Source organism: Astyanax mexicanus, chromosome 23 (genome assembly GCF_023375975.1).
Source record: "Astyanax mexicanus isolate ESR-SI-001 chromosome 23, AstMex3_surface, whole genome shotgun sequence".
In the NCBI taxonomy this organism is placed as follows: Eukaryota; Metazoa; Chordata; class Actinopteri; order Characiformes; family Acestrorhamphidae; genus Astyanax; species Astyanax mexicanus.
This window is the reverse complement of record NC_064430.1, coordinates 8905794-8917822: the sequence shown is the minus strand read 5'-3', so window position 1 is coordinate 8917822 and position 12029 is coordinate 8905794. Positions and strand designations below refer to the sequence as shown.

General features: G+C 34.2%; 1 protein-coding gene across 1 annotated transcript; it reads left to right on the top strand.

The window, feature by feature from the left end:
- The first annotated feature begins 3985 nt into the window (after positions 1 to 3985).
- On the top strand, positions 3986 to 9572 carry LOC103047890 (agouti related neuropeptide). Its single transcript, XM_049471161.1, has 3 exons — positions 3986 to 4183; positions 6868 to 6962; positions 8614 to 9572. Exons 1-3 carry the CDS (start codon positions 4048 to 4050, stop codon positions 8812 to 8814), a joined length of 432 nt encoding a protein of 143 aa, XP_049327118.1. The 5' UTR covers positions 3986 to 4047; the 3' UTR covers positions 8815 to 9572.
- The last annotated feature ends 2457 nt before the right edge of the window (positions 9573 to 12029 follow it).

The following is a 12029-nucleotide window of genomic DNA, read 5'->3' as shown; positions in this document are numbered from 1 at the left end:
TTTTGGACCTACCGACTGGAACAGATCCTAGATCTAGATCTAAGGAAGTCAATTTAATAGATATAGGATAAAAAAATAAACGAACAAATAAATAAATATATAAATAAATAAATATGTAATAAATAAAAAAAATGTAATAATAACAAACCCAGGGCATATTTTCACTCGTTATTAATAAAAAATAAAATGAAATAAATAAATACAATAAAAATATATTTAATAAAAGAAATCCAGAGCATATTTCCCGCTCATTATTCATTAATGAAAAAACTTAAACTAAAATAAATAAACATGCTAAAATATATTAAATTAAAGAAATCCAGCGCATATTACCGCCATTATTAATTTAAAAAAAGAAAATTAAATAAATTAATACAATAAAAAATATATATTTAACGAAAAAAATCCACTGCATATTTGCCCCATTTTTCTTTAATTAAAAAAACTTAAAATGAAATAAATAAACATGCTAAAATATATTTTATTAAAACAAAACCAAAAAAGTTTATATTTTAAATAAAAACTTTAAATAAATAAATACAATAAAAATATATTTCATTAAAACTAATCCAGCTAATATTTCCATAATTATTTTGAGATACTAAGTCGTTATTTAAATACACTGAATCATTATTCTGTGATACTGAGGCGTTATTTTGAGCAATGACCCCAAAACTAGGAGGGTGAAGAACAGAGCAAAAAGCTTTGTCCATTTTCTGCTTTTTATGTTTTTTTGGAGGGGATACAAACACTCATGGATGTTCAGCATTTCTCTGTTCTGGAGATCTTCTAAACAAGGTATGAGATATGAGAGAGATATGAGATATAAGAAGATTTGTATTCATGCAAGTCATCGCATGAGCATTTTTCACCTCTCATTGCACAAATTTGAGCTCATTAGAGCAAACTATGGTTTTATCAGGATATACTGACAGAATGGTAAGTAACATATTATGTTATGTATTAAGCATCATGTTACAAAAAAAAAAAAACAATCATGCGACCCCACGGGTGGCACAAGGAGCGGATAGCTTTTACACCTGCAGCACCTTTCAGACTCCTCAAGGGACTTTTCGCACCAGAGGATGCTGTTCTGCATCACTTCCAGACTCTAAAACAGTAGCAAAATGCGGAAACTGCACAGATTATTGTATGGTAACATTTTGTTATGAATATTTTGTAACAAAACCCAACAGGATTTATATATATATATATATATATATATATATATATATATATATATATATATATATATATATATATATATATATATATATATATATATATATAATTGTGCAAGTGAATAAAAATGTTTTAGATGGTTTAAGGGTAAAAGAAAAGTTTTTTTTTTTAAGTCGTTAAATGTTGTATTTTTTTTAATTCAGCACTTTGGTCACTTATTGGTTGAGTAAAAATGAATGACCTTTTAGACCTTTTAAATCAGCTGTGATTGTTGTGTGTGTGTTTTTTACAAACAAAAAAACAAGTGGAGTTCCCTAAATAAAACCCATCCATTTCATGCTCCCAGTTAATATCCATCAAAGCAAAAGAGCAGAGCCGAACGTGTAATTTATTTTAAGATTTAAAGGTAATTTCCTTTAATGGTCACAACCAGAGCTACCTATACGTGCCACACATCAACGTCGATTTCCACATATTTCCTGTCCATTACTCGCATTCTGATAAAAACAAAATAAAGGCACAGGACTGATTGAAGTTGATGTGCAGACCCATGAGCATTTTATTGCCTGTTCCAGGCATTTGCAAAGCATGGATGCTTTACTGCGTCACCTATTAAAGAGACGGTGGTCCCAGCAGCTCATGGGGAACGCATTAACCTCCACGCTTCCTCTTAGTACTGCAGTGTTTACCAAGCACTAATCAACATCAAGTGGAAGAGTAAAAAATGAAACAGTCGCTTTGTACTCGCCCCATTTGAGCTACACACACCCACACACACACACACACACAGACACGCACATAAACACACCACTTCCGTTTTTCAACAACCCCATTTAAAGGGATATTGAAAAAAATATTACAATTAAATATTATGAGAACATGGCTCTGAAAACTCTGTACCCTAGAGCTGTGCTAATATTACTGTTTACCTTTTTCAAAAGATACAGAAACATATAAGATATCATACAAATACAGTTAGACTTCATAAAATAAAAATATGTCTGATCTCACTGAAATATACCTAAGTAATGTTTTATTTGTTACATAGTAAAATGATTTGATGACTACCCAATCACACAAAACAATAAGATAAGATAGATTATATATAATCTTTAGGATAGAATAGAGAGCTTATCTTAGAACACACAAAAAAGGTAAAAAGTTACAAAACCCAAGTCAAAAACAATGAAGGAGAAGTTTCAACGCCCCTTCTTATTTAGTGTTTTTCTTTATTTAAGATTTAATTAATTTTATACATTGTAGATTAATATTAAAGACATGAAAACAATGAAGGCACACAATCTCTTCGTGAAATCTGGTGATTTGGGATGAGCTGGATCAACCTTTCCAGCTAGATCAATACTAGTATTGTGGAAATGTTAATAGTATCATTCTCAAACTTAAAAATTATGTTTTAACAATTTTACCAGAAAGTTCACTAATGTTAAATAACATTAGTAAACTAAGAATGTTAACTGTAACTTTTTTTCACTATACAGGGGTTGCGATTCAACATATTGTAATATATTGCGATACCAAAAGTAAAACAACATATTGTGATTGATCTGAATCTTCAAATCTCTATTTTTTAAAATAAAAAATGATACTTTGTTTTTGAGAATTGATACAGTATGACAAAATGCAATATTGCAATACTTTGATATATATTGATATTTTCATACACCTTTAAGAACAAAATCCTCTTCTGAGAAAAATACTGCCTGACCTGCTCTAAAGGCAACAGTTTGTGGGCTGCCTATTGGTGAAGAACAAGCTTCATTTACTGGTTCAAGCTAATGTGTGTTTGTGTGTGTGTGTGTGTTTGTGTGGGTGTGTGTCTATAAACAGAAAGGAGTAAGAGACCACCCCTTCACTGACTGATTAGGATCATGTGACCCTTCTCCAACCCAGGGTCTCTTATAAAGCGGAGAGTGGTACACACCCTTAACCAGGGGTAAGGAGCTCTGCAGGTATGAGAGATCATCACACACACACACACACACACTAACACACACATACATGCACACGCACACACACACATACTGTATGTATACATAGTTCACACAGCCTCTGGGTTAGCATGTTACTGTTTTCCTCAGGCAGGTTTAAGCCTCGTGCAGTAAGGGTTGATTCCCGGACTCAGATTAAGCCAAATCCTGGATTTACTCTGCTTATAGTGTTTAATTCATTAATTATTTTTAACTTTAGAACTTTAAGTTTTAATCTGTGCCTTACGGTAAGTGCTTGGCTTTAAGAGTGATTGGCTTCATTGGTGTTTAGGACAAAGGTGTTTTTTAGGTGTTTTAGGGCATCACTCTTTTTAAGAGCATGAGAGTATTTTTTTTTATATTAGAAGGTTTCTAGATTTGTTTGACCATTGTTATTGTTTATTATTGCATTAAATTAGTATTAGTGTTCATTTATTATTATTATTATTATTATTATTATTATTATTATTATTATTATTATTATTATTATTATTATTATTGTTGTTATTATTATTATCTTTTTGCTTGTTATACAGACTATTGAGGGCAAGCAAACTTTTTAAGCTTCAAGAACTTTTTTACATTGATAAAAAAATTATGTCTTACAAAATTTGTACTTTACAGAATTAAAAGTGGTTCTTTTTAAGACTGTAAGAGTCGTAATGTGACAAAAATGTTACAACGTTTTTAGCTACTGTATTTGTTTGACTGTTGAGTTGAGTGACTTAAATTGATATCAAGGATTATTTTTAATAAAATGGTGTCATTGTTCTATGACAAGCTTGAACTGCTTTGTTTTTGCTTTTTTTAGTCAATCAAACAACAGATCAGAAAAGTGAAGAACACCTTTTTTTTCTGCATCAGTTGATCGGCTGACATGTTGGGTCTTGTAATCGTCTGCTGGTTGAGTCTAAACATGGTGCAGGTGGCATCTGGACTCGTCCGGACCAACCGCATGGACGACTCACGCCCGAGCATCAGGAGGATAGACAGCGCATTTTTCCCAGACATCAGTAAGTGATGCTTGTTGTTAAATATGTTGTTGTCATAGTGATTAATTCCTTTATTATTTTTTACTTTAGAACTTTAGGTTTTAAACTGCTCCTTACAGTAAGTGCTTGGGTTTAAAAGTGTTTACCTGCATTGGTGTTTATGATGAATGTGCATATTTACTAGAGGAGAGCCATTCTCCACTGTATATAATAATGTTATATATATTTTTTTAATTATAAATAAAATCCATATTTTGACTGTGAAGCTTTTAATGTAATTTTTCTGTAATTGTAATAATTTCATTATTTTAATTGGACAGTAAAAATATTGATGTGTTAATTAGAAAACAGTTATACCTTACGTGGAAAAAAAATCAGGTTTTGTCTGTGGAGAGTAATGGAGTTTTTTTATTTTTTTATTACAGGACATCAGGAAAATATATGTAACATGTGAGGTTTGGGAGTAACTCCTCAATTTATGTACTGCTGTTACCTCAAAAAGATAAAAAAAATATATATATTTAAATTTAGAGATATAAGCTACGCTACAGAATGATGTATCTAAAGCTGCAAGAACAGTGGAGCCTCTGATGAATTATTTGGCTTGTTTTCTGGATTTGGGTTTTTTTCTGGATTTTTATGTTTAACTCAAAATTTGCTGTCAGAAAAGCTGTGAAAACTCATTTTCCACAGGATATGAAGTATTAATTAAGCACATTTCTAATTGCATGGATTAAATTGACCTGAGGTTATTTTTACCATTTGTTTTACTGGAAGAAAAAAAGCTCTTTACTGATGCAAGACTGCACAAACCAGTAAAAACTGAACCTGTCCTAACAGAGGTTTGGTTCTCAACTTCTCTGTGAACTCTAGTCACTGTATAGATCTCTTGTGGTCCAACAGCAACTGACCTGATTTACTTTAATGAATTACTACTGATTAGATAAACTAGGTATCTGGTGGGAGCTGTGAATACGTGCTCCTCTGGAAGAGCTTTGGGAAGTCATCAATGAAAGTTTATCTTCGAAGATTGTGTTTATTGTAATTTTGGAGATTTAAATATTACAGCATTTCTACTGCAAAATAAATTATTTCTGTATTCTTTTGCATGCATTTCAAAGTTATCATAATTAAAACACATTACTCTTAAGCCTATTATGGTTTAGTACTAAACATAAAAAATTAAACCAATGCTGGACATCCTCCCTAATAGTTCAGTCAAATAGAACTGTAAATGCTGTGCTTTTTGTCCTCAAAACTTTACCATTAATTATATATAAGACTTCAGACTACACCGTAATCAGATTTCCAAGCTTTTTATATACTGTAAAACAAAAAAACAATAATAAAACAGGAAAGTAGAGAAACAAGACAAATCCAATGAGTGAAAAAAGAAAAGCGTTAACAATATCCAGTATAAAAGCACAGAAATAATAGACGAAACAGTCAAAACATTAAATATACGAAACCAGCACAAAATTTTGTATTTCTTATTAGATTTTCCAGGTTAAGCAATTTTTTATTTTCACTTTTTCACTTGTCATGCATCGCCAACATGCAGGTGGACAATTTTAGCCAAAATTGGCATTTAATTAAAACGTTGAATTGTTTATGACGACTGTTCTTGTTCTGTTTCAAAGTAACACTGTAATACCATTATATATATATATATATATATATATATATATATATATATATATATATATATATTTACATAAAACCTGTACAGCTGTAATTAATTAAGCACTAATACCTGAAAGGGAGTGCTATAATGTGTAATATTAGCAGTGCCAATATTACACGTTATATCACGAACCTTGAATGTATTATTGCTTAAATAATGATTATTCCACAGTTTCATTATCGCTGTTTATTGAAAGATTTTGAGTACGATCTGTTTGGTTGTAAACACTCCTCGAGTTAAAATAGTTCCATTGCTGCTCTGTTTGTAGCTGTGCTGTTTGGCTTGTAAGCGCTGCATCGTTGCTAAGTTACCTGTATGTGGCGGAGTAATACAGGGAGAGCTTCGGTTACAGGCATTACTGGCTGATAACGGCACTCTCAGCCAAAGATCTCTCAGCCAATCATATTGCAGGGTCCGAACTGCTTTATAACTGTGGTATAATCTGTAACAATGCATACACCAGTACCAGCAGTACACTGTTATTACATGTTTGTTAATGTGTAACTACACAGTTATTAAAGACACATTAAAAAGTGGGACCTAGTTTATTTATTTTTTCAAGATGATAGGGTGGACATGGAATTCTTGGACACAATAAAATAGCTTTATAATTATATTAAATTAAATAACTTAAATATTAAATAAATTAATAATAATGATAGAAATGTCTAAATCATTCAAAAACATCAACAAAACGTTTTTTAAATTGTGTTTCTTAAAGCAGGTAAATGAATTATTCCATTTAATCAGGCAGAAACTGTGGACATTTTCATAAAAGTTTCTCATATATTAAAGAATACTTTATAAAACTGTTAAAGTTAACTTTAATCTATGTGAGTAATAATGTGTTTTTTCATAGAAAATATTGGGAATAGTATTTTTACCCAGTGTTTTTATTTTTATTTTATATATACTGTAGATTTTGATCTATTTAATAAATATTAAATTCCTGCAATCAGGAATTGGATCAGATATATTGGACTGGAATATTCTGATAATGTAATTCTGCTTTGTTCTGTAGCTGTTCAAGACTCAGTTCCCGGAGTGGATCCGGTCCGACCCAGGATGGATTCAGTGGAAGAGCAGCTGATGGTGGATCCCGGCTCTTATGATGAGGTAGGGTTTTTAATTCCCACTTCAAACAGTATTGCTGTCTGAGCATCTCTCACATTTTGTGTGATGCTCTTTCTTCATTTTAAAAGGAGAGAAACAGAATCCCTTGAGGAGAAAACAAATGAAAAACAACTTTCCTGGAATCTGACGTGTTTTATTTTTTGTGTGCATGTGTTTACTAGAGCGTGTGCTCGGTTGACGGTGGTGGAAACGGTATAAAATAAAGAGGGCTGTTGTTGTCATGCTGTAATAATCACATAGCCTTTGGGTAACGTGGTTTCAGCCAGACTCTCAGAGCTCTGCAGCAGCAATAATACCGTGACTATAAATACAGTCTAATTAAATTTCCTGTGTGGAAAACAGTCTAAATTTGGCTAAATCAATCACTGAGGTTTTGCTACTACCAGTAATAAACTGGTTTTATTGGTTGTGTTTAGTAGGAGCGTGCCATATCTTATTACACACAATAATTTTGCTATAATTGAAAGCAGTCTGTTTTGTTTTTAAGATCTGCAGTTTTTGTAAATGCACAAAATATTTTATATTTTACTTTTGTGAATGATTTTTTGTTACATGTTACATTTTCTTTTTTTTTTGTGGTCTTTAAACTTCTTAGTTGAACTTGCAAAGACTGTACCGACAAGTACATTAATCCAGACTTGGCATACTTTCTATTGAGCATCCATCATTAAATAATTAAACATTTCTGCATTGCAGATTAATAATACCATTCAAACTATAAAGAAAAAAACATATGGAACAATATAGTTAACCAAAAATGTTTTATATTTTAGATTCACCTCTTTAGATAGCACCTCTTGCTTAAATTACAATTTTGCACAACTTGGCTGGATTTTCTCAGTCAGTTTTATGAGGTAGAGTCACCTCCAATTCAAGCTTTTAGTTAACAGCTGTGCTGAACTTGTTAAGAGTTAATTCGTTGAATTTCTTGTCTCTTAATGTGTTTGAAAGCATAAGTCCTGACAGTCTGCTTGCCATGGACTTTAGTACACACACGAAAGACTCCAAATCCCAACATGCACCTGCACCAGACCTACCGGACATTGCTAATCACGTGACACTTTGGCATTCTGGCTCGCCATGCTTCTAAATTGCACACACCTGCCCCCACTAGTATATATACCCCTTGTTTTAAGTTCATCAATGCCTCGGATTGAATTTTAATTTAGACAAAATGAATAAAATATTTATTGTCTGATCCAAGATGGCGTGTGTGCACACGCTGCGGCTTCTCTTCCCCCCCGAGGAAACAGCGTTTTCGTGTTTTTTGTCTCGTAAGTCGCAGTGTTTTTGTACGTCTTTGTCGTGCGTTCACGTCCTGAAACGCACCTACAGCCGTGAGTTTCTGCTTGGAGTCGGCCAACACGGCAGAAACTCACTTTTGGATTATCAAATGCCGTCCGTTCTATCTACCGAGAGATTTCTCCAATAAAACTACTTGACTTGACTTGACTTGACTAATGAGACATGATCTAATTATGTAATTATTTCAGTTGTATTTCTTTAGATGTAAGAGCTCCATCTCTCAATACTGTTCAAATCAAGCTCAAATTACCATATAATTAAATGTTAATGGTGGGAAAGGGTCTTAATCGCTGCTGATTGTTAATTTATCTTGTGATTCTTCGTTCAGTACCCGCAGGAAGTGGCGGACGCAGTGCAGCTGCAGAGGAGAGGCACGCGCTCGCCCGGCCGCTGCATCCCGCACCAGCAGTCCTGCCTGGGCCACCAGCTGCCCTGCTGCGACGCCTGCGACACCTGCTACTGCCGCTTCTTCAAAGCCTTCTGCTACTGCCGCAGCATGGACCACACCTGCAAACACGGACGAGCCTAGCGCCCGGGACACGCCCCCGGGGTCAGCCGCACTGCCAGCGGTGAATGTACAGATTGTGCAGATTCGTGTGCATATTGGCACGTACACATATTAATACATACACACACACAAACACACACACATTTACAATCACTCGTGTCAGTATGCACGGAAATGCATAGAAAACAATGCAAAATGAGATGCAACATTTACAAAAAAAGGAATGAATGTATTTAACTACAGTACCACACATATATAGAGTCTAATAAATACAGAGACTAATATAGAGACTAATAAATACATAAATAAGTAAAAGGTTTATATGCACACAATTTTTCGTTTCATGAAACACCATTGAAAAACTCTTATAAGTCTCTGTCGCACACTATTATTATTATTGTTATTTTTATTATTGTTACTGTGTTATTATTGTTTGATTGTTGTTTGCACAGATTGAAAAATGGCTCATATTTTTTTCTGGACTACTGTAGGCATTGAATGGAAATACACATTGCTCTCATTGTGTTTTAAAGTAAAGGAAAGGAATTTCACACTGTTTTTTTTTTATTCTGATGCACTTAAGTAGTGTTTTCTTTTCCTGTAAAACTTCTACAACAAGTTGATATTGGCTTAAATTTTAAAGTACACAACATTCGGAAGAATGTAATGCTCCAGAGTGCCTATTATTCTTAATTTCTGCTTCAGTTTTGCACAGATTCCCTCTCTGAACTTAACAGTGTTTCTAAACTGTGTGTCACGAATAAATAATATGCAAAGGACAGGCTGTGTTATTATTATTATTTTATATTTTTATGTTATTTTGTTGTTTTAATAGAGAATTTTATACAGTACCAGTAAAAGGTTGGACACAATTCTTCTCATTTAATTTGTTTTTTTTTTTTTGTAAAAAAAAAAAGCGTCTCCGTATACAAATCTAGCTCTTTCAAAAACAAACGAGTGCTGGATATTAATCTACACAGATTCCTCTCCTGAAAACTGTTTATTTGGGTGAGTAAAGTGCTTCAGTTTATTTACAGTAAGCTTAGATTTCCAGATTTCCACTAAGGCTTGCTGCACCAGCATTAGCATAGCTATCCGCTAGCACGCTAGCTAGTCCCCTAAACTAGTAAAGTTAACCCAAACTTAAACGACAGCGTTACACTGAGTAATCCTGCGTGTTCTGGTAAGACAGTGAGATATTAGCTAGCGATTCGTCCCCCGTAGCTTGTTTTAACACGGTAAACAAGCAGATTACAGGCTGATAAAACTCACCTCTGAGAGAGTTAGTGCTTAGCATCTAGCTAATGCTAGCCAGGCAAAGCAGCACAGACTTACAGGCCGATAACTCACCTCTGAACGGTGAACGCTTAGCGATTAGCATCTAACTCTAATAATACTGCTCCAGCAGTATTAAAAGTGCTAAATTTAGAAAATACTGATCTCTGAACAGTGAAAAAGTTAGCTAGCTTAGCGGTTAGCATCTAGCTATTGCTGCTCCAGCCACGGAGCTGCACGGCTCTGCACGGAGTGTGTGTTTACTTTAGATAATTTAGATAATACTGATCTCTGAACAGTGAATAAGCTAGCTAATGCTATTGCTGCTCCAGCCTCGGAGCTGCACGGCTCTGGACTCTGTATAGCACTGAAACTCTCTATAACGCTGCACCGAGTGTGTGTTTACTGCTCCTTACAACCTGACGGGTAAAATCCATACAAAAGGCGCACCGTATTATAAGACGCACTGTCAATTTTTGTGAAAATTAAAAGTTTTTAAGTGCGCCTTATAGTCCGAAAAAGGACTATATTAAAGCTATACAGAAATACATGCAGGATTTTATATTTTAGATTCTTGTAAGTAGCACATTTATCTTTGAGGACAGATCTGCACACTCTTGGTGAGATTTTAATCTCAGTATCTCCATGATGAAGAGTCACCTGGAATAGTTTTCTCAGAGTCTTGAAGGAAGGAGTTCCTGGAGGTGCTGAACAATAGTTGCTGCTTTTCCTTCACGCTGTGAAGCTCCAGCTCATCCCAATTAAATCACCTCAAATCAGCATCTCAGTTCATCAGATTTAGATCAGGGGATAAACTCTTTTATTACTGTTACTACATAATTCCATATGTGTCCCTAAATCATTTTTGCGTCTTTAATAATAATCTATAATGTAGAAAATAAATTAAAGAAAGAAAGAAAGAAAAACACTGAATGAGAAGGGGTGTCCAAACTTTAGACTAGTGCTTTATGTATAAAAGCGAGAAAGAGAAAAAAAGCGAAAGAGCTGAAAGACAGAGAGAGAGAGACCAGACAGTGTTTTTACAAGTGAATGTAACAGAGGTAACTCTTGCTCTTCCTTTCCTGGGGCAGCCCTGATGAGGGCCAGTTTCATCATAACATTTGATGGTCTTTGCGACAAGTCATATTTTCTTTACTTAGTTGAGTCTTTCTTGCCATAATATGGATTAGAACATTACTCAAATAGGGCTATTCACTGTATACCAACTCCACCTCCTGATTTCAGAAAACTCCCAAAAATGCCTTCCAATTAATCACTAAGAGCCCAGTATTGCCTTGATATGAGTATTGCATAACTGTCTGCATATAAAAACCCATATTATCCATCTATACCATTTGTTTATTCTTTGCTCTTTAACTCTTCGTGCCAACCACAGAAACACGGTGTGTATGGACACCTCACGTGTCTGTGAGTCTGATAGAACTGGCATGAAGTGGCTCTTTGTGGACCGTTCTTACCCTAGGCACAGTTCAGCCATAGCCAGCTGACTGATTCCCTCTCATCAGTTTAGTCATATTACGTACACAAGTGTCCCGAGTTTTTAATAAGTGTGACCCTACTTGGGGTTGCAATATTTCAGAATCACACTGTTCACTATACTGTTAGAATATTCTAGTTAGAATATTATTATTATAAGCACCTCTTTATTTAATGTTTATACTTATGGTCTGTATATAGAAGCACTTTGTAAATCATTAATTGGAGACTGCAGTCCTGTTATATGTTTCTCTGCATATTTTATACATAACATTACAGCTTTTATTTGGCTGATGGATAGATTTTAGATCGGGCCCAAAAAAATCCAACCCGACCTAACCCGAACCCGTGCACATTCTGCCCAAACCTGACCCGCCCAGACCTGTGAACCACTGGACCACTCGATGCCCAAGTTCTTAATTTCAAACCTCAAGTGTCAAAAACGAGTCTACAGAGCCGATAAA